The sequence below is a fragment of the Periplaneta americana genome, chromosome 3, assembly GCF_040183065.1.
Source record: "Periplaneta americana isolate PAMFEO1 chromosome 3, P.americana_PAMFEO1_priV1, whole genome shotgun sequence".
Taxonomy (NCBI): domain Eukaryota; kingdom Metazoa; phylum Arthropoda; class Insecta; order Blattodea; family Blattidae; genus Periplaneta; species Periplaneta americana.
Genome location: NC_091119.1, coordinates 94,280,807 through 94,305,841, shown reverse-complemented (window position 1 = coordinate 94,305,841; position 25,035 = coordinate 94,280,807). Strand labels below are relative to the sequence as shown.

The 25,035-nt window shown below is 37.1% G+C and overlaps 1 protein-coding gene across 1 annotated transcript in view; it reads right to left on the bottom strand.

Annotated features, from left to right (window-relative positions):
• Window positions 1-24,974, bottom strand: part of LOC138696254 (ankyrin repeat domain-containing protein 29) — a 227,425-nt gene extending 202,451 nt beyond the window's left edge. The window contains exon 1 of the mRNA XM_069820942.1: window positions 24,810-24,974. Coding sequence (XP_069677043.1) covers window positions 24,810-24,821 — 12 coding nt within the window. The 5' untranslated portion in view covers window positions 24,822-24,974. The remainder of the gene's footprint in view (window positions 1-24,809) is intronic.
• Window positions 24,975-25,035: the final 61 nt, after the last annotated feature.

Below are 25,035 nucleotides of genomic sequence, written 5' to 3'. Positions count from 1 at the left end.
AGCCGTAAACGAAGCAGAAAATGCATTCAATTTGTGTTTCAATGTTTATTTTATTACTTTTACGTAAATGTGTCCAAAATATGATTGCACATAGGCGCACAGCCAAAATATACTGTCTTCCAAAAGTCATAGTGGGGATTCAAAACGACTGGAATGAAACACAACGAACACATGAACAGGTGTCAAATGAAAGACAAGTCACCAAGTTTTCTTGAGGTTGGTATTGAAAACAAAAGAAAGAAGCAGTCGAACAAAATGCAACAATATCCATTCCATGGTAACGATTTTATACAAGATGGATGTTCAAAGAAAAGTGCAAAGTAACTTATGGCTAGCAAAATTTGAATCTGTGACTAGTGTGCGACATGGTACCGTCGTGTGTTTTACGAAAAACCGCCACATAACACGAAAATAACATTCGTCGTTGGGATAGTTTGTTGAACATGAGCCTGACAACCCTAAGTTAATGTGCGACGATGTGCTCTTGCTAAAGATCGCGTGGTTGACCCATATCTTCTTGCGGAATGGACTGTTACAAAACATAATTACTAGACATGTAACTGTTTGCAGTACCCTAATTTATAATAACAATGTGATCTTTCTGCAAGATGGCGCTCCTCCACACTATGCCAACATTGTTAAGGAATTTCTTAATGAGACATTGGGAAGGGCGGATGGAAACAATGGTCTCCTCGCTTTCCGAACTTAATACAGTCCTTTTGATTTTTATTTTTGGAGAGTTGGGAAGCTATCTGTTACTTCTAATGTTTTTCATCGATTATGTTAGGAAGTGGAACAGTGTTTAGGCATTTGCAGACCCACCAATGGAGTCTACGTAGAACTTCGATAAACATGCGAGAGAAACTATTTAAGTTGTTTTTAATTAGAATCATGTTCAATGTACCCCATGCTTCTTTTAACAGATATAATCTTTTGAATCGCACCATGACACTTGGGACACAGTGTCCTATAGTTTTCGACTTTCCTGAATAAAAAATACCATAGTTCACGCCATTTTAAAATGTGTAGGTACGCAAATATACGTACAAATTAAATTTACAGTTGCAAGAATAAAGAACAGAAAGGGAAAAGTAAACAAATTAGTACTGGATGATCCGATCACAAAAAAGGCTGAAACGTATATGACAGGAAATGGAAAGAAGATATTGTGCACGCACCTTCAAGTAATCCGGAACAAGCACTAAAGTACTCGTATAAATATAAAAAGAATATCTAAAAATAATAGAAACGTAAGCAGGGTAAGAACAAGATGTTGAAATGGAACAGACAATCGTAACGTCAACCGTCAAACGAGCGGCCCCGGGTTCAAATCCTGGTTGGGACAAGTTACCTCGACCAACTGAAGCAGAATTGCTGTGTAACTTTCGGCGTTGGACCTCGGACTCATTTCACTATCATAATTACACTTTCCCTCTTTCATCATATTTCGGGCTTGCGTCCGATGTAGAGTCGGCTGCAGGCCGCCACCGAACTCTGACCCCTTGGTGTGTGGCCATTAGTTGATAGTGCTACCGTAGGTACCGTGGGCTCTGCCCACTGGGGCTTATGGTAGCTAGTGGGAACAGGGGTTCAGGGGCAACGATGATGCCTACGTGAATTCTGCAAGCTGTAGGGGAGTTCGGGGCGGCCCTCAGGGGAACTAATAGATAATCATAACATAAGACAGATAGATGAATTAACTAGACAGGTAGGTAGAGACAGGCGTATGACGGACAAACGCGCAGATGGACGGACGGACGAACGAACGGATGGACGCACGGACGGACGGACCGACAGGCAGGCAGACAAACAGAGATATACAGACAGACAGATAGATAGATAGATAGATAGATAGATAGATAGATAGATAGATAGATAGATAGATAGATAGATAGATAGATAGATAGATAGATAGATAGATTAATTTAGAGTATGAAACTGTATAAAGAGAATGATCTTCATCAAGAAGTATAGCCATTTCATTCTACTTCAGCTCAAGCTACTGTATGGTATTAATTTCATTCATAGTTTTTTGCCCAAGGGCAGATCTTTCGCTGCAAAACCCAGCATTCTCCTATCTTTCCTATTTTCCGCCTTCCTCTTTGTCTCCGCGTATGATCCACATATCTTTAATGTTGACTCAGTATGATATATTGTACTCAATTTATAAAGATACTTGTTGTGCGCGTTACACTTAGAGGTGGTTAAGTATCATTAACACAACATCTGCACAAGTCCCGAAATTATATATATATACCTATACCTATTATAGCTTATATATTTTCCTGACTTATTTTATTTCTAACGGAAGCTGGAAATGAATTCACAAATCCTTAAGCATCTCTACACCACGTTGATATCTGGTACCTTTCGCTCATGATCCAAGTCTGTTTCTCACTGTGCAATAACGAGAATGTAATCGATAGATTGTACCAGGCAGCATGACCTGCTTCAGCAATCGTCGAACCGAGAAACGTATTCTACAAGCCGTTTGAGATTAATCATTTACCGATTTATGAATGGAAACTAGAGCAACTTGTCATGATGTAATATCTCATGTAGGTCCTAAATATAGCATTCTAATTCTAGAAAAAAAAAAACTTATATTTTCTCTACTGATCTCAATGCAGCAGATAAATACAGAATGCACGGTATTTATTAACTTAATTTAGAGTTCTGTGGCCAAAGAAGAAATGCAAGATATGTAGATTAGCAAACAAATTTTGAACCCTGGTAACATAGGCTATGTGAGCTAAATCTGTAACATTCAGAATACAGAACGAAGTTATACGCGACTCTACAGATAAATCCAATATATAATCAAACGAAACTTGTACAGCATAAAGTACTGCACGAAGAGACTGCAGAGAAATCACAACGGGGGGACCGGACTCTCGGCCGATCCGCTCATGGACTCCGGTTACACAGGAGAACTTGGTATTGATGATATGCCAAGCAGTTTACGTAATTCGACACACCACAAATCACTAATGTAAAATATTACTAAATATAAGCAATTAAAACTTCATTTACTCATCTAGGAAATATGTTGAAACTCTCTGCCAGTCTTTTTGTTTCAGACATTTGTCGAACCTGTTTAAGAAGCAACGCATCATTCGCTACAGTTTCTGTTGATAAATGGAGATGATGTTTTCCAGATGCTGTTCTGCCTGGGTATATGGAGTATTCTTGTACATTTGTCTTTAAGAATTCCTAGGAGTCACAAGGTCTTATTTCAGGGGACTGAGGAGTCACACATTCCTACTAATAATTCTACCCTCGAATACTGCATGAGGCTCGTCCACAGTACAGTCTGCTGTGCTTTCGCAGTAGTGTGTTGGGATCGTGATTTTACCTCTTCTTGACTTCTATGTTTGGCGAACTCTAAAAGACAAATGCATAAAAATAATCCACATAGCCTAGAAGAACTGAAAAATAGCATCCGGAGAAACACCGCCAACATTTCTCAGAGGATCTGCAGCGAGTGATGCGTCACTTCTTACACAGGTGGGACAATGTTTGGAACAAGAAGAAAGACATTTTAAGCATGTCCTTTCTTAATGTGAATGAGTAAATGATGTTTAAGGGGCGCGAGGTATCGTCATGGTTAAGATGTTGCGCTGCAAGGTGGAAGGCTCGCGGTGGTCTTTCGTCACACTGGCCACATGATCAGACAGACAATTCTGTTACTTGTGAATACCTAATGCTAATTCACAATCCTCGCAAAAGTCACACGTGGATTCTAAGGCTCATTTTCTCCATCATAATTATCTTCTTTCTATTCTTCTTAACAATGATGAAAGCCTACCGCTGTGGAGTAACGGTTAGCACGCCTGACCGTGAACGAGCGGGTCCGGGTTCAAATCCTGGTTGGGACAAGTTACCTGGTTGAGGTTTCTCCGGGGTTTTCCCTCAACCCATCAAGAGCAAATGCTGGGTAACTTTCGGCGCTGGACTCATTTCACAGGCATTATCAACCTTCATCTCATTCAGACACTAGATAACCTTAGCAGTAGATGAAGTGTCGTAAAATAACCAATTAAAAAACAATGATGAATAGTCTGTAGTTTTAAAGCGTTAGGTTGTAATTATTGTTGCTTATATGAAAACTTCAAAGATTAGTCGGAAAAAGTAACACAATTTTTACAAAAAATATTGTAGGTCTAAGTTATAACTATTTGTATATAAAATGATAACACTTGTTTACAAAAAATCTAAGTCGACTGTAGTCTAGCTACCTGGTTAGGCGAATGTACAAGGTAAACAATCTGGTGTTAAGAGATCGGTCGGTGCGTGGCTGGGCGGGCAGGAAGTGCATCTTCCTCAATTGGCAGAACTGGCGAGCGGGAGACGGGCGGGCGAATGCTGCTGGTGCCTCGCCAACTGGGCTACTTGTGCGTAGGTGCACCTTTACGCTGACCTTTCTCTTAGGTAAGTGATGCGTTTCATCTGTTTACGTAATCCATGAGTGTATACAACCTGGTCGCTTTGTGTATAAATCCATCTTAAGATTGAAGATAGGCGTAGCCGTAGGTATTGGAAATAGACTAACGAGGGATCTTTCAAAATCACCAGGTCGGAACTGTCCTTGAAAAAAACATATACGGGACACTGTACAGTAAAGGAAGGATTAAATACAACAAATTAGTTGCCACTATGAGTCCTAAGGAACAAGGTACAATTTCATAAATTAGTTCAAAGCCTGCATTTGAGCTGTTTCAGCCCACGTTTCGACCCGGCTCTTTATGATGATCCTTCACTTCCTACCTACTGTTATTGCAAGTTATCTTGAACCTTCTGAGCGGGGACAGAGGGGCAGAGGGAAGGAAGCGCGTAACGCGGGTGGAGCCAACTGAGTTGTTTGCGCATGCTCCGCAGCATAATCTCTTGTCAGGAAACATAGTATTATTTCCTTCACTGCGTACCAGTAGTGTTACCACAGTCTAATACTTACAGTCGCGCAACTTCAACACTTTTTTTGCCAACATTCGCGACACTAGCGCCCAAGCGGCAGGCAAGGCACTGGTAATAGGGTTGATACAATCTCGTTCAGCCAGCACGTGCTTTAAGGGATGCGAGATGTTATAAACGTTTTAATCATGCGTCGGAATAAAGGCAATGTGTGCAATGACGAAAATTGCAGTAACAACAAGTTTAAATCTCCGAATTTGTCGTTCTTCAGATTCCCTAAAGACCAAGAGAAAATCATAAATCAGTCATAACCAATAATCCACGTTGTAGGTAGCCTACGTATTGTGTTCTATAAACTATTTATTAATTATCAGTTACCTATTTATATGTCAAAGTAAATACCTGTTACAGTATATTATTTTTTTGCATAGATCATATGTGTAAATGTGTAACCATTCCGATTTTGGATAATGTATCTAGAGTTTTTAATGCAAGTAATTCCATAATTTTTGTATTCGTGTTTATTTATTTATATTTTTCAGAAGTTGAATATTATATTGCATTCAAGTAGGGATCATGGTGTTAATTTTTCAAGAATTCATGGAGTATTGTAATCCTTTTGCGAAATATTCACTTCTTGAATAAATCCGGACTGTGTCGATAAAATTTCTGATGTGTTGGTGTAGATTCATGTGGCAGACGTATTAAGTTCTCAAGAAATAAAAGAGCCTTTTTTAAATGTAATATAAAAAGCAATCTTTTCTGTAATAATTTGCATGACTGTTAACTGTTATTGGTGTTGATTTTACATTCCCAGTGATTATTTGAGCCGTTCAGAGCAGAAGTGGTGTAAGTCAAAATTAGGTAATGAGGTTTAAAGTAAAAATTCTGTAAAATACAGCGCAAAGTAGCAATTAATATATCCTTCGTGCTATTCACTGACTACTAATAGTTTAAATAAATTCAATATTAACTGCTACTTTGCGCTGTATTTTACAGAATGTTTACTTTAACCCTCATTACCCATTTTTGACTTACACCACTTCTGCTCTGAAAATAAAATTAGGCCTACATTTTCTGAGTTAATATTGAAGTTACAATTTTTTCAACAAAATTGTGTGTTCATTTATTTGTTCTCACCTACGTCATATTAACAGTAAGTGCATGTAAATTACGTATTATATAGGTAGGATAAGTTAAAATTAAGCTTATGTGTGAAAACTGGAAATGTAATGTAAAATGCGGTAAACTTGCCATAAAAATTTACACCATAATATCAGCACTATTTGTGACTCAAAATAATAAAGGAAATACCGGTTCTTAAGAAATGGAAAAATAATTAACTTCATAAATCAATGTCATATTAAGGTTTAAATCCTCCCCTTTTTTATTTTCAAGTTTACCTCAGCGGCCGAGTTTACCCCAATTTGCGGTATGGAAAATAGTTAATTTCTCAGGAAATAGAGAGAGGAGTTCACCACGCGATGTACCCTACGAGATATGGCCTACAATTTTGAAGCTACTAATTTTGACTCTTCTCACAGTAAATATAGAGTTCCAATGATTCCTAAACATATTTAGGAATGAATTGAATTAACCGTACACGTACGAACAATTATATTATTTCAAAGCATGATACGTGATCAGGGCTAAGATTCAATTGTAAGGAGCAGAAAGAATTATGTTTTTTCCCAGCTTCTGAAACTTGTAGATTAACAAATTCTTCTAGGATTCTAAAGTAAAATTAATAAGAACATATACACTTACTATATAATATAAAAATATAAAATAAACTACGCAAAACCCATTTTCTGATGTGTTATCATATGTCGTGTGCACACTGTTAACTTGCCTGCCGCTAGAGGGCTACTGTCGCGCCAGCTGTCAAATGTTGGCATATTTTATAAACGTCTTTGATTTTATACGTATGAGTTGCGTGACTGTATTAGATTGTGGTGTTACCATGGAGCAGCAACCACAGGGTAGTAATTATGGTGAAACCACACCACTAAGGAGAAAAAGTAACGCTGTTATCCATAGCGGAGAAAGAGAAATTATCGCAAATATAATAAAATTAAGCGTTGCGAGGAGGAAAAATTAAACATATATTTGCTGGAACCTCTTGCTAAGGAATATGAGAGAGCGGCTAAATACTCTGGCAAAAGTATTAGTTCCCTGAAGAGAATTAAAAATAATATTGAATTACAACCGAATGAACCTCACACTACTCCGGGAAAGAATAGGTATGTAATGTTTAGAAATTATTGCTATAATAGTTATGTACATTAGTGTGTGTATTGAGAGCGACATAATGAATTACTGTTGCAAGTTATTATTTTCTTATAGTTCTAATGAACATATTATTTCATTCCAGAATTAGACTTGTGTAAAGTTGAAGTGGACGACTTCGATCAACATGTTATTCGGGATACAATCGAAGAATTCTATCATGTTCAGAAAGTAGTACCTACGATTAAGAAGATAATTTCGAATGGATGATGCCATTGACGAAATAATTAATTTTGGACCAAGCGATGATGGCAGCAATGATAGGGATATGGATTGTGTATAATTGTAAATTAATGTAAATTCAAATAATAAGCCTGTAAAATATTGTTATAAGAATATGTACATATTAGCTGAAGGTGTAAGTCATGCAGGCCTATATAATGTATAGAAGTAGCTGTAGTAACTCCTCCATTGCCGGTCCCCAGCCCGGATGAGAGAGGAGTGTACACACGATTATATTTAAATACTTACTCATTACAGGTTAATTAAAGCATGCTACGAAACTATTCTCCTCTCAAAACCGGAGTATCGAGAGAAGATGATGTCTGTATTGAACCAAGTTCTTTTACAGTAGAGAGCCGTAAGGTAAAAGAACTAACGTTTTTTGAAAAGAGTCACGTTACCCGAGGGAGGGGCATCCTTGCCGTGTTGTTACGTTGATGAGTACATGCCGTACCGAGCAGTTCCAAAGACAGACTTAGAGGATGTAAGGTTCAAGATAACTTGCAATGACAGTACAACGCTTGCAAACCACGAAAGACAAATATATTTGTTCTCGGCCTTCTTTATCATTCTGGGTTCGTATTGGCAAAGAGGGTGGACAATTGAGGACCTAACATTCTAAATATGCTAAGTGCCAAAAACAACTTTCTGAGATAGCACCCGAATGAGTCACTTACAGTTGAGCTACGACAAAGACAATTTAGTATGATATTCTCATATGGGTGTTCCTCTCCTAGATTGAATAAAATTAAATTTGAAAAACTGGCACTTAGCACATTTACAGTAGAATGTTAAGTCTTAAATTATTCATAGTATTATGAAGATAACGCAAACACATTCATAGTAAACACTGATATCGTTAAATTTTAACCTATAAGCTACCAATCTGTATTGCAAGGTATGATGCATGTGACTAGACTTCATTAACAAGTAGAAACTAGTGGTATATAGTATGGAATATTTTACGTCAATTACAGTTTTTATTGACAGCTTAATTTTTTGTCACTTTTTATTTACAATAAATACCCGTGTATAAACGTTGAAGGAAGGTTTAGCCCTGATAAGGGATATTTTCTTGCAACTAAAGAAAAATACACATCTGGGGATAGATTTCCAGGACCATTATATAACCATACATGATGCAAATCAAGATTTCAGGTATAACTCCCTGTAAAGTTGATTTGAATAATTTCGAGGGAAAAATTGTTCAAATCAACTTTACAGGGAGTTATACCTGAAATCTTGATTTGCATAATACACATCACTGTTCGTTAACAGAAAGCCACAATTTAAGTCACACAGAGTTAGTGTGCACTTGAAGTTGGTTGCTTGACGGTTGTCAGCCCACTTTGAGGTCTGTGGATATAGAGGGAAAAATTGGATCGGTGTCGGTTAGAGTTCCCGAGTAGCTCAGTGGTAGAGCGTTGATACGTTAAACCAAAGGTCCCGGGTTCGATACCCGGCTCCGGAACAATTTTTCCCTCGAAATTATTCAACCATACATGATTTTCCTCCAGCTGTTCAGCAGATTCGGGAAATGTACCACAAATATAACGCGGGCCAAATTTGAAGTGATAATGAAGTTGATATTGAAAGCGTCATTATACAAAATAGTAATATATAAACGCGACTGTGGTGTACAAGGCACAGCTCTGACGTTGCGTAACGGGTAGGCCATGCTTTCGAATCCCGCCTCGGGCGTGGATGTTTGTCCGTTGTCTATGTGATGTCCGGTGTTACGTTAGTTGGAGGCCTTCATCGTACTGACTCAACTCAACAGGAGTTTTACCGCGCTTATGTGCAGTGTGTGGTTGAAACTGCCTGAAAAGGAAATTCTTGCCAAACTCTGATAGAAGGTATACGAAAGAATAACAATCAACTTTACATAGCGCCCGGAGACAATATAAAAATGGTAATTTAACATTTAAAAAATCCAGGTTCTCTATCTGTAAAATACTTCCGTTTGAGATAAGAAACAATAATCTAAACCAGGGCTGGGCAGCAAGAGCGGATTCTACTCTCTCACGGGGAGCCATATGATTTCTCTTCATCCCCTTTCTTCCCCGCCGAACACCGCGCAGCGTTGATTCAGTGACGGCGAATATTAAGCGTCCCCGTTTAGAGTGTAGATCTGCTCCCGATGCCCAGCCCTGATCTAAACACACGGATTTAATATTAAATCCAATATTCAAAATTATATTTTATTTATAATTAAACCCTATTTCAAAGATTCGTCAAGTACTTCAGCCCAATAACAAATAATATATTAAATAATTATGTTAAATACATAACTCTCCTTTTTCTCTATGATTCATGACTAGAGACAGTCAAAATTCGTGACTCGCGAAAAATCTAAAAACCAAATAAACATAGTTTAAAACATGGTTCACATAAAAATATATATAATTACACGTTTCAACTCGCGAAACACTCGCGAAAAATCGCAAAACTCCTATGACTAGCGAATTTAGCATATTTTCTGTCGTTATTCGCGAAAATACGCAATTTCTCAGCAATTAATAAATACATGATCTAAATTTGGAAATTTTATAAGTTCTGTTTGAAAAATGCACAAGGTTTGGAATGCTGGCGCTAGATGGTTCGTAAACGGTTTGAGGCAACTGAAAGCAGTTTGAAACCTCTCTTTGACCAGGTGCCAATCTTAAAGAATCTATCACCTAATGTAGCAATACATGCGTACAGTGAACTGAAGGACATAGTTAAAAATAGTCCTGGACTTTCAGTGCGAGAAGGTTTGCTGTCGACACGTGAAGATCACAGTGATTTTTGTGGACGGAGCACTCCAAGCTATATGGGTTCCAGTTTCTAATGTTGACTGTGAACATTTTTTTTTTTCACAGTTCTCGTGTGTGCTAACAAATAAAGAGTGCAGCAAAACATCCTCCCTAATTTAAAGTTTAAATAAAAAACAGATGAATCAAAACAAGGAAACTTTATTAATATGAATGGTATCTTAACAGTGGGAATTTTTCATTTTTAGAATAACGTGTCTCTCAACTGGTGCTTCTTCACTATCAATGCATTGTTGAATGCGACTTCGGAAATTCTGCATCACTCTAACTAGCATTTCTTGAGGAGTAAGACCATTTTCTTCCTGTATTGCATTTTTTTAGATCTAGCAAAGTCCTCGGCCGATGTTTGAACACCTCAGCCTTAAGTTGCCCCGATAGAAAAATATCACAGGGTGCAAGGTCTGGTGATCGTTCTGGCCAGGGGACGTCGCCACGTGAAGAAATTAAGCGACCGGGAAACATCTGAGCAGCGACAACGAAATTACCACTTACCAGAAACGATATCACAGCGTAAGCACGTTCTTCACCCGTCCACGTCATAGTTGGAATTCGTTATAGATTACAATTTGCACTAATTGAATGTCAATTCCGTGTATTAAATGTCCTATTCAATTCTTGTTGTTTTGCGCATGTCATTTGATATCGCTATGGCAACGCATGTAAACCTAAATTCCCTCTGTTTAGATACAATTCATATTAATACAGTTTCCTTATTTTGATCCATCTGTTCTTTATTTAAACTTTAAATTAGGGAGGATATTTTGCCGCACTCTTTAGAAGTAGAAACCTTACAATGACAAACTTAGAACTGTTGTCTGCGTACAACTTTGAATGTTAAATATCTCAGAATTGTTGTCAACCTAAAACTTTGAATATAGCCTGTAATTATAATTGTCAATTATCTTAAGCAACATAATAATTTAGTAAAACAGGGTGAAAATTTCAGGTTTACTCAAGAAATTTTCGTCTTCACTCAAGAATTTTTAACCTTTTTAACCAAGAATTTTAGCCCCTTTTATTCAAGAATTTTGACTGTCTATATTCATGACATGTACTCGGGAAAATTTCTTGCACATACAGTTGGTATCACTGTTTTTCCATCTACATCGAAACATTGGCAATTATAGAATGAGATGATTATCCAAGTCAGACAGATGGCCCGGGTGGCATTCGTGAACCCGACGGTGACAGGTGGGCCGTCCTGCCTGAGCCTTTGATAGAGCCAGGTTCCGCTTCGCGGACAGTAGTCTGATAAGCTCCAGGGGCCCGAAGCCACAAGCCCTTCCTATATCAGCATCGGAAACCCGTACTACCCCCAGACTTCACTCCAGCCTATTTTTACTGTTGTAGATGATAGATGAAATGAGGAAGTGGATAGTGTTGGTGGAATGATAGAGGGAAACGGGAGTACCCCGAGAAAAATCCTCTGCAACGTCTGCTTAATCCACCACGACCTGGCCGGGGATAATTATAGACCTACACGTTAAATGTATCTTAGAGGCATTTATTTGTACAGCATACAGACCTGTGTTCAAAGCTTAGAAAGATATTGAGTATCATACTATTTTCATAAAGCAGAAACAGATATGAGGAAATGTTATTGCTGATAGTCCTTTAGTTAATATGAAATAACTATTTAATTGGTTAGTTAGAAAAAGCAAAAACTGTTATTTCGCTTTCTGTGTTGTTTCCAGAAAAAGTTATAACCGTAGGTATAAGATAGGCCTAAGACGTCCCATATAATACAATTATTAATTCAAGAAACATGTGTTGCATTATAAATTCGAACACTTCCAATGAAGTTTCAGGAGTGCAAAATTCCTCTCGAGATCGTTGCTGCTATAATAACCAGACAGGATTTTCGGTCCCTACACAGCGCCAAAACGTCAGGCCCCTTGGCGTGCGAAGGGAGAGTAGCAATAAGTTTAATGACCTCCCTGCAACTTACGTACACCTAACGTTCAGTATCAGGACCGAAAATCCGCTGTCTGATAATAACTATTCTGTATTTTCTCTTTTTCGGTACTCATTAACCAGTCCGGTCCACGAGAGCAGATATAATGTGGTTCTCCTTATGTAGGTTTACATGTCGGATGGTCTTTTGTGTTAATTATACCAGCTTAGAGGCAAGCGTGGACTTAATCGGAAACGGATTTAAACAATAAAAAGTAAGCTATAATTAATTCATTTCTGTGAAGAAATTATTCTTTGAAAATGTAATTTACCTAGTTTATTGTATCATTATACGTAAAAAATCACGAATAAAATGGATTTAATTCGGAACAGAGCGCCATTGTGTACTGTAGACTTTAAATACAGATCTATTAATTGCTATTTACTAAAAATTGACATTTTATGTGCATAATTCCGGGATAAATTGACTCATAGGTATAAATACAAGCAAATAGATGTCCAAAACTAATTTATCGATGTCTGGAATTCTTAAAACGTAATATCTGTGAGTAGTAATAATAGTAGTAGTAATAGTAGTAGTAGTAGTAGTAGTAGTAGTAGTAGTAGTAGTAGTAGTAGTAGTAGTAGTAGTAGTAGTAGTAGTAGTAGTAGTAGTAGTAGTAGCATATTTTTATTTAATGACACTTTCAACTGATAAGGTTATTCATTACGGAAATTCAACGTGGACGAGAAATAACCGACAAATTTTGCTGGAGTTATCACGGACAGAGTTCTTTCACGTGCTGCATATAGGCCTACATGACACAGATCTCCAGCTTTACTTCCCTCCCAAAAGATGCCATGCTAAATTTCTGTAAACATTTCGAAATAGATGTTCTGCAGCACTTTCTCTTCATAATCGTATAATGAGAAAGTGAAAACGTTCGAGATACATATGGGGTTATGTATAACTGAAAACACTGGTATGGAGTATGAGACTCTTACGGGTAACCTAGCGTTATGGAAGAAAAATAAAATATTCTCTTGTTCACATCGTGGTTACACGCCACTATCGTAAATGCGTGCGTGGGAAAATAGGCCTGACATTTTTATTTCAGATTTTTATATACCTACCAGCGTCACACGAGCTTTCATCATGAGTTACACAAGAGAATTGTGAGAATCCCAGGTTTCAACGTTCTGGAGGTACAGTATTGCTCCACGCTTGCTATATAACTGTGGTTCGATCCACCTACATATTATATGCGCGAAACACAGACTCTCGTGTATGTGGCCCACGCTATGTAGTTTCACACATCCCTCGCAAACCTAGCCATTGCTCAAGTCTCAGCCGCGATCTCTTCTCGACCTTATTGGTTTTTGTTGCGTAGGATGAGAAAAAAAATTACTTTGTGTGTGATCGAAACATCTAACATGCAGTTTACTGTTATTGGAACTTAACCAAGAGATATATTTTCATAATACGTTAATCTGCTTTCAAATGAAGTATATACAGAACATAAATTAAAAAAAAAAAAATCTGTTTCGCGAGAGTCCATTGAGGGCCAATACGTACCAGCCAGCTGTTGGCTTCACGTTTCACGTGCCTCAGCTGAGGCATCAAGTAAATACGGGAGTAACGTGTTGTTAGCACGTTGTCCCTTCAGCCGTTATAGTTTGGTTGTGAAACGGAATTTCGTTACTCACTGTAGCTCTCCAAATTCATTAAGATGCTAGGTGGGTACCGGTCCCATATACTAGTCGAAATTTTATGGGAACATTTCTTCCTCCATGAAGAATCGAATCACACACATACATTTTCAGTTATTCTTATTCAAATAATGGATTTTTACTTTGCTTGGCAGCGTAAGACATAACTTTTTCTAGTGTATATTTTGGATCAATTATGAAAATACATTTTGGCATACTTCGCGAAGTTTTCTTCTTATAACATCATTACGTCGAATGGAAATCTGCTCACGACATTCTTTCGACATTTGTGTAAACTTACGAGATGAATAATGAGGTATCAGGTTTGTTTAGAATATTTAGAGTTTAGATGGAAGTAGTTCGAATATTTCCTCCTGAATTCTAAGGATTTTTTTAGGAGTGATGAGATTATACTGTTCCCCAACCAGGAGATCAACCGTGAAAGGAATGTGCTTACTATTGCGACATGTATTGGAGCGAAGTAGATATATAATATTATCGTTATAACGCCTGTTTAAAGACCATGCGCTCTCCTGCATTTGTTATTTCCTGTATGGAGAGATTAAAAGACCAGGAGATTAACAGTGATCTAATTTTGTAAGTAGGGTAGTATAAACATGTGTGTATCAATGTTATTGTTTGTGCTGTGACAGCGAGCCAATAGAGATATGAGTACCCACGTGTGTGACCTTATGACATCTTATGACGTCAACATTCATTCACAGCATTACTCCCTTTCGTCTCAGCCGGCAGAGACTTTCTCGTGGTTGGAGCACAGTAGTATGGATTGAAAATGACTACTGAAACAAAGTAGCATGACAAAAATAAATACATTAGGCCTATTATTATTATTATTATTATTATTATTATTATTATTATTATTATTATGTAATAGTAGTGGTAGTGGTAGTGGTAGTGGTAGTGGTAGTGGTAGTAGTAGTAGTAGTAGTAGTAGTAGTAGTAGTAGTAGTAGTAGTAGTAGTAGTAGCAGCATTAGGGGAGCATTATTTCCATTAACTATGAGCATTCCTTTCTCTTAAGGTTAATAAGAACACAGCTCTTGAAGTGAAGTACGTATAGTAGAGCGGCTCGTTTAGGCACAGAGAAAACGTAAACGAAGTGCAAGTATCGTGGGGGGGGGGGAGGACGAGCCGTACGATAAACACGAGGGATGCACAAGGAATTAGTTACAACATTTATGGCGGAGCATTAATTGAAATTATATTTTCCAAAAACACACAAAACAAATGAACACAAATAATTGTGTAACGTTATCCTACACATTTTAACAAACAAGCAATTACAACGTTGAAATAATTCAATATTCAATCAAATGTTGGTACTTATATGCTGTTGCTTTCAAGCAGAATTTTTTACGGTCATGAATTTCATTCTCTGTATTACTAACATAATATCACCGTAATTATTACATTGGCCTATTGAGATGGGATAATTATGTTTAGGAAATAGTGTTGTCACTTCAGATCAATATACTTTAGTTTTGTTAATTCGGCCCCCCACACGTTACCTGCCCTTTATTTATGTTTTAACTGTGCCTAAACGAGACGCTCTACTGTACTATTTATGAAAATAGACTACAGGCCAATTTACAGATAATCCTACACAACTAATACAAATGACATTTGACATTGTCTTGACTCGAGTCTTTTTTAATTTTATGGCAATGTGTTTGCCGGAGGCATCTTACACATAATTTTGAAGTGAACATGATACATTTCCAGTCAAATGAATGCAGTAAGTCCACACCTGTGGAGTAACGGTTAGCGCGTCTGGCCGTGAAACCAGGTGCCCGGGTTCGATTCCCGGCCGGGGCAAGTTACCTGGTTGAGGTTTTTTCCGGGGTTTTCCCTCAATCCAATATGATCAAATGTTGGGTAACTCATTTCACCGGCATTATCACCTTCATCTCATTCAGACGCTAAATATCCTAAGATGTTGATAAAGCGTCGTAAAATAACCTACTAAAATAAATAAAAATGAATGCAGTAATAATTATTGTATGGATTTGTTCTGGTATTCGAGTCGCATTGCATTTTAATCACCAGATTACACCCTAGTCTATTTTTAATACTGCAGGTGATAAAAGAAATGAGGGGATATGATAGAGGGAAACGGGAGAACCCCTAGAAAAACGCTCTGCAACGTCTGCTTTGTCCATCACAAATTTCATCACAACGTGGCTGGGGATCGATAGAAGACCAACGGGGTTAGGTAACTTATTATTACGTTAAGTTTATTGAATAATATAAGTCACTGCTCAAATCCCAACCGCGATCTCTTCTCTTGGTTAATTTAAAATTAAACTGCTTGCTCATTTTCACAATGGATTGTTCAGATCCATATTATATAACTATTTCCATATTATTTCGACTATTTTACAAATTTGTGAATCTGCGAAGATGGACTAGACTGTCTATTGATTTAATGCACAGTAGTGGCAAAAAAATATCCAATATTTTAGGAGGTGCTAGTATGCATCAGAACAAGAAAATAATATCTAATAAACATGGGTCCTACAACACACAACTTTCTGAGATCTGAACACTTGTTTATAGGAGGTGCTCAATGTGACGTCCATTCATGGCAATGCATTCCTCTGCCCTTCGGCGTAAGAAATCACGCACTCTTTGAAATGTGTTTTAATATGTTAATAAGAAAGTCCTAATAACGATACCCAGTTAATCTCTGTGGTAGCACGTATGGCCCTATTAATCTATCACCAAGAACGTCTGCCCATAAGTTGATTGAGAATCGGTGCTGATGTCTTGTTTCTTCAACTACATAGGGATTTTCATCAACATGCTGAACCCCGCTCATATCAGCAACCAGATTTTTGTTTTCAGTATTCCTTGCGACGTATTGTTATTCCATACCAGAGGTGTCAACTACGGTATGATTATCTGGTAGTCTGCTGTATTGTAGGAAAGCGAAATGCATTGCCATGAATGGATGTCACATTGAGCACCTCCTATGAACAAGTGTTCAGATCTCAGAAAGTATGTGTTATAGGACCCATGTTTATTAGAAATTATTTTCTTGTTTTGATGCATACTATTATCTCCTAAATATTGGATACTTTTTTAAAAAACCCTGTACACGCAAATTTTTAAATAGCTTATTTAACGTCGCTGTATCGGCTGCACGGTATTCTAATATCGATTAAACTGGTGGTAGAGCAGATGGTGTTTGGCGAGATAAGTCTGAGGATTCGCCGTGGGATTGCTCAATATTTGCTTACAATCCGAAAAATGAACAGATAATCAAGAAAGATTGAATCCACATTTAAGTGCCTAGAAGTCCAGCTCACTACTTTGCTGAACTACACAGTAGCTCCGATAGTTCTATGTAGCGCGAGATTCTCATACCGAAAACTCGGGTTCAAGCTCAAGTGCTAACTGGTAGTCTGCTGTATTGTAGGAAAGCGAAATGCATTGCCATGAATGGATGTCACATTGAGCACTTCCTATGAACAAGTGTTCAGATCTCAGAAAGTATGTGTTATAGGACTCATGTTTATTAGAAATTATTTTCTTGTTTTGATGCATACTATTACCTCCTAAATATTGGATACTTTTTTTAAAACACCCTGTACACGCAAATTTTTAAATAGCTTACTTAACGTCGCTGTATCGACTGCACGGTATTCTAATATCGATTAAACTGGTGGTAGAGCAGATGGTGTTTGGCGAGATAAGTCTGAGGATTCGCCGTGGGATTGCTCAATATTTGCTTATAATCCGAAAAAAAAAGAACAGATAATCAACCCAAGGAAAGATTGAACCTACACTTGAGTGCCTAGAAGTCCAGCTCACTACCTGCTGAACTACACAGTAGCTCCGATAGTTCTATGTAGCGCGAGATTCTCATACCGCAAACTCGGGTTCGAGCTCAAGTGCTAACTGGAAGGATATTTGTGATGGAGATAATTTGAGAATGAAGCTTTTTCTATGAGATTCTCTTATTTCCCTCAGCATTACATATCTCATTTAAACGACACTTTCCATTTCATATCGGCCATTCGTTATCTCGTGAAACTTACCTGCGCGTGAGTACAAGTGAACTGGGAAGTTTTCCTCCCTCGCTATGCTGCCACTTGTTTGTTCCATTACCATCGCCATAAGGTTCTTACTACGAGCTACGGCGCACGCAAGCATTTCGTTTCACGAGATAATGAATGTCCTATAGGCCTACTACTCTTCCCTTTGAATTATGCCATCAAAATATGATTTCAGGTTAAGGCATAAGGACTTGAGTAATGGCGAATTTGGAATATAACTACTGTTTCTCTGTACAGCGTTCACTATCGTGCACCGGTGCCAGACGAAGGCACTCAACTAGCGTTATCCGCTCGCGTTCGGGAGTATTTCTAGTGCTGGTGACATCCTTGCGACGTGACTCGATAAAAATTTCAGGTATATAACAATGCTTGTACGAGGGCGCCAGCCAGGGGCGGTTATTCAGGTGAAGTAGGTGAAGTACCATGTCACCTATTTACGTGTAAAACAAAATTTTATCTCGTATTAATAATTATTTATAGTTATTACCGGTTCCGTATTTCTAAAATAAAAAAAAAGTTTTATTTTCACTCGTTATTAACAGTGTTTAGCTGAAATAGTACCTGTAACCGTCCACTGAATAGAATAATGTCAACTGTTACGAGCGCCGAGCGGTTTCTATTGGAACCTATAATGCTGTAGAGGTGAAAATATTTGGGCTCCCATTCTCATACAGCACATGGTTTCTATGGTAACGTGACGTCACGCACTAAAGAAAGATTGTATGAGTGAAGTGCGTTTCTGAGTCAGTTATGGAGAATTGTCAGACTTGTTGTAGGTGGAGTAACCAGTTTGCGGACCTAACGTTACAGAAGGGTTGAAGCTGGTCTCCAAGGCCGGTGGCTATTGTTTAAGGGCTGTGAAATTTTACAGTATGTAGGCCTACTACCTGACTCGAGAAAAGTAACCTCATTCCCTGTGTCTAAGCAGCCACCCATGCAGCGGTAAATTAGCTTGCTATATGTTATTTTATCAGGAATGCACACCACATACATTTGTAAAGTTTAAAAGTTGTTTTCCGTCGGGTGTACATAGTATTATTTCTTTTCATGAGTTTGCCAATTTTGTTCCAGCTTTTGTACTTGAAACATTAACGCGTGCGTAAATGTACACAGGTAGTGTAGTAGCCTACTTATTAACTTATTATTGAATGTATTTGGGTCATTCTCATGAAACCCGTCACTTTTGGAACCCAAAAATGGCAACTGAAATTGTAAAGAGATCAATTTTTTGATAGGTATTGGTTAAAGGTGTGAAAGATAAGTCAGGTGTGTTAGTGGCTATGTCTAAATCTTCGTGTGCTACGAGAAATAAAACAAAATCAATTTTCAGATTCCACGGTGTCCACAGCATCTCCACGGTGTCTACAGTTTTAATCCGTGGGTTATTCCTATGGCTCGGTAAAGACTAAGGGTGCTATTCATAGACATTTCGCTAGCCCGGGCTACGAGCGTGCTGAACGGGATTCATATCATATCATATCATATCGCTTACACTGGTTTATGAATATGAAAAACGTTAGTTCGCTGATCATCCACCGAAAGCCCGCGCTTAGAATGTCTATGAATATGGCCCAATTTGACTTACACACCGACTTGAAATCAATAGTGAAAATAAATAAGTCACAAATTTAATTATTCATAATAATATTAACTGATTGATATTAGATATAATGCGATTGAGCCATGTTACAAAATGAAATAAATATTTATGTTCGCTCGCAAACGTATTTAATTAATAATGTGAAGTATCACTAACAGTTATAAACGCATTAATATATATGTTTATAAATAATAATACCATAGTGGATTACACTTTTTTTACTTGGTTATTTAACGACGCTATATCAACTACTCGGTTATTTGGCGTCGATGGAATTGGTGATAGCGAGATGGTATTTGGCTGGATGAGACCAGGGATTCGCCATAGATTATCTGACAGTGACCTTACGGTTGACGAAACCTCGAAAAAAAAAACCCAACCAGGTAATCAGTCCAAGCGGGAATCGAACCCAAGCCCGAGCGAAACCCCGGATCGACAGGCAAGCGCCTCAGCCGACCGAGCTACGCCGGTGACTGATTTCACTTATTTAATGAAGATATTTAAAAAGAAATAAGAAATGATTTACGGTTATAGTAATAACAATAATGATAAATATTTTACCTTTAATTCTGATTATTTTATAATTACATACACACTTATGCCCTACAAAAAAATAAGAACCACTTCTGTAGAAGACACAAACCAACTTCTTTACACAAAAGAAAATTTTAAATGACTCATACCACATTGAGATTTACACATATAACTCAATTAATTGAAAATTAACAAATTTTTATTTTCTTCACACCACTATACTGATGCGTCTTTATTGTATCACGGGATGCTTGTACTCCAAACTGTGGCTACTCGTGTGTCTGTAGGAATTATTCTGGCGAACAGCTGTGCGAGAAACTGCTCTCTTACAGTGCTGCAGCATTTTATAAGTCTTTATTTTGCCACTTATGGTGCGTTTACTTTTATATTCTACAGAAGAAAATGATTTTAATTGTTGTTCTAGCAACTCTTCAAGGATCAGTTTCTTCTTTATGTCAGAAGGAACTAGACGCCCCTGTTAGCAAATTACGAACTGTAGTGCGCGAGGAAGATTGGTTTGCTTTTTTCTTCTCTGTGATACGAGATGGAGTATAGCATAGGCCTAGTTCATTTTTTTTACATGTGAAAAAGCTTTTCTAATTTATTTTTCTGTTAAACGTTTAAGCTTAATGTTTCGGCTTTTAGTTTTCGAATAACTTCACTACCTTTTATTAGCAGGAGAGCTTTTTGTATCCTTTCCCAAATTACTATGATTACATTGTTGAATATATTTGTCCTTAATTTTCGTGCAATATTCTCTCATCCATTCTTTTCGTTTTTCCTTCGCTCTCTTAATTTCTCTATTAGTCCTGGCCGAAACTGTCTTAATTTATTCTTGCTTCTTCCTCTCAGCCCATATCTTACTCTCCGACGTTATGTAAGCAGCGTGCTTTTCAGGATCTGCTTCCATCGTCAAACACTCTGGTTCTATTTTCCTTGCAAGTTGCACGTTTCGACTTTTGACATTTCTTGAAACGTCAGATTTCTTACTTTTATAAATTTCTGTCTTTAAGCTTATTTTTCTTGTCCTTCCCTTATTCTCGTATTTTTTTCCGTCCTCTAGTCAGTTCACCACCACTCATCGTGTAATACAGATACATGATACAGTCGCAATATTGTATCCATATAGAACTATGTAGAGACCGTATTCTTCCAGCTATATCATAAACATCACATCAATAATAATTATCATGGCCTGTGAACTAAATATCCTGTTCTAAATAAGTGCACGGTGTTTACAGCCACGGTGTCCACTCCCACGGTGTCCACATTTCAGACTTTTCCCTGATGTGTTCTAATTACTTTTAAGCATATTAATTTTTCCGATCATATTTCATAAATAGCCTATGAAATCATTACTTACCCAGCCGTTGGTAATCCCCACTTGCGTAGTTTATCCACGGTGTCCACTTAAAAAAATAAACACTTGCTATTCGATACTGCTTTTCAGCCTGATACGCAAGTGCAGATTTTTTTATGTCTGAGAAAGCACCAACAATTCACCGTCTTCGTCTTCCGAACGTTCTGGAAGCACCACATTGAACTTCTCTTTTAAGGCGGCAAATTCAAAGCGAAGAATCATCCGCTCCATGGCAAAGCCAAAAACTCGTGGACAAAAACTACACCACTTCTGTAGTGACATTGGGCACTTTTATAAAACTCTTGTATATGTGATGTTTACTTCCTTTAATGCACTTTTCAATACAATGTGTTATCGGATTTATACTTTAAAGGTGATATACATTGAAATTTATATTTTGCAGTGCGGGACATCCACTGTGTCCACATGTTTGGGTATTCCAAGCTATGCATGACGGTAAGAAAATGTAATATCGACCTAAGTGTAGGGTGGATAACTAGGTGTAATAGTCCTGTATTCTTTACACAGGAGACATGTTTCAATTTACAAGATATTATAGAAATCAATGCAGGGGAAATAAATGTGATGGGTTTCGTGAGAATGACCCATTTACAGTATATATTAGTGATAAGTGTATATAGTGTATTAATCCTACATCGTAGTGTATATTGTATGTTTAATCACTATATTACTATTTAGCAAATACTCAGGTACCAGTACATAGAAAATATTAATAAATGAGTGCGAAATATGTATCCCAGAAATGGCACGATTTGTAATATATTGGAAATGCTGTTTTGCAGACATAAATATGAGAATGGAAAAGATGTTTTAAATTCTGGACATCCTACAGTTCCATTTGTTCTTTCTTTTAAAAAGTGCTAAAAAGAGAGAAGTTGTATTAAATAAGAGTAACTTAAATTATTTCGATGAATGAACCTTTTCTCTTTGAAAAGATTGAAAATGTCATTTGAAATGCCACATAACAGGAGAGACTTTCATCATTAGCCCCATAGCTTTGCATAGAGATATACTGTCCACCCTCAGTTGAACTGAGACATTTTATGAAGACATCATCGACAGGTTTGCTGCTTTACAAGACAGGAGGATTGAATTTGTATGCAAGAAATTGGGTGAGTCCTGAAATAAATTAATTTTCCTCTTTCCATGTGTTCCAAAACTAGTAAAATTGTACGTAGTTTACGAATAGTAGGCCTACTCATTATATTGGTTAAACTGTTCATGCATTTGTGTATGTGAACAGCACTTCACCTATTTTCTTTACGACGAGCCGCTACTGGCGCCAGCTAGCATTAGTGGATGGTTTGTAGTATCTGGTGACCGTTATCGACCTGCCTGCGCCATTTCTATTGTATCTCCGGAGATGAAAGTCAGTCTTGGGGTTGTCCATTCATCTCACTCCTTCCTTCTGGGATTGTGTTCGTAAAAGACTTACCAAAGTGGTTACATAATAATTATAGGAAGACATACATTACATTCATAGCCATTCATTCTTAGTTCCTATCTCTATCCGTTCAAAATGGAATGCTTATGGATTTTTTATACTGGGTGTTGCATACTCATTAAATGGAGATAGGACACGGAAACATAAGTTGTTCAACTTTTTTTTCAAATATTTATTTTTCCAGATTTTAAATATAACCAAGAACTTTAATAAAAGGCAAACATTAATTTCGATACTATGATAAAAATAAAACTCATGCAGTGCAATATTACACAAATCTAAAATTTCAACTGCGGATTATGGAAATGTAGGCTTACGTATGCAGAACTTTTAAGTAAAAAATATATGTGTTGACACAAAATGCCTATTGTCATTACAGCAAAAAAATTAAAAACACAAATCCACAAATTAATTATACTACTTCTAACGTCAGAATAATTCTGTTACAATAAAAAAATACGGAAAATTACCACGTCCTTGAAGTAATTTGTATGTGCGTACGCCTAAGTTGTACAACGTGTCGAGTAATAACAATGATAATGATGAATCAGAGTCAGATATAGTCAAAATACGTGTCTACACGTGCAATGACGACTTAAGTCGATTCATACTCATGCTAGTCATACGATGAGCCCAGCGTTTAATTCCAATTATATACAGTGAGTGCATTTATAGGCAATATTATAGACAATAAATAATGCTACAATACAATACCGGTATTATACCATGACAGTTTCCACCAAACAAACATTACACCACTTTAAACAATAAAGATAGCCTATAATTAGAAAAAAGAATTAGATTGTAAGCTAACCTGACATAATATAACTCACTCACCCAAAACATTTTCGGAACGACTTCAGAATACCGCGTAAATATTGCATTATTTATTTATTTTGGTTCAAGGAACATCTCTTTTTTTATGTAACTTACACCCGTGTACCAGCGGTGATATTGAAGAAGTTTAACAACCAGTTCTCTTATGTGTAGTTATGTTAAACATATACGGTATATGTTCATGGTAATTGCAAATATTACCTAGAAATAATTTAACAACCGATTCATCCGAACCGGTCGAATATCACCACTGCCGTGTACCATCATAGAAAGATGTTTTTTTAAATTATTTTTTTAATTTGCAGTCTTTGTTTATAGCCTATATAAGTATTTAAGCGGGATTCCGAAGTGTAGCGACATTTTAAAATAAAAAAAGTCATGGAAAACAGAGGAAAATAAATTATAAAACGTAATAAGAAACTCAATGGAGAAGCTAGTATAACTGACGTAAAATGGGCACTCTAAGACAGAAAAATATAAAAACTGTCTCGACTAAGTATGGTGCCGGTAATCTTAAATAATTTCGCATAAATAATCCCGATTCCCGCGCCCTTTTATTTTTTTCGTTAAGACGTTTCTTCTTCTGCCGACAACGGAAATTAAAATTGCAATTCTGACACATTAAAAATATCAATTATTCACCAATAATAAATCCAATGTTCACTGCTAATTTAAATAAATACTCATGACAACGCAATGAGAATAAAATGGAACATATTCCAGAAACGTAGAGAGAACTGTATGTAAACAGTTTAAATTGCAGCCCATGATTTCTAACGAGAAATTTATCGAACATGAACACATAGGTAATTTCTAAGATTCCTTTTTTTCTGATTAAGAAATAAATTCATTATCAAACACGTCGACCTCATATTTAGTTGTGAAATCTATTCTTTGTGTTAGTAAAAACATTTTATTTATGTAAAGTTAATAAAACCGCTAACTGTCAATATTATATTAATACTTTATAAGGAATGTTAAGTACAATAAGACTTATTCCTTCATATGATTTATGAAGCACGTAGCCTGCAATTAAAACGTGTGATTATTGCCAAATTCAAGTATATTATGAAAAAGAAATGCATTTCTTAACTCACCTTCATGGACATGATGTATCAACAAACGTGAAGTGTCTGAGTAGTCCTAGTTTCAAACACCTAGCATGACGTGACGTGTGATATTTCTCGCCGGTTACATAATCACACGAATAACGATTCTACCAGCACAGTGCTCACATTGCACTGGGACGTAATCGGAACGTTCACGGCAGTTTCATTCTGTGAGCGCCTCTCCAGTTTTAACTTTCTAGACATAAAATGGACG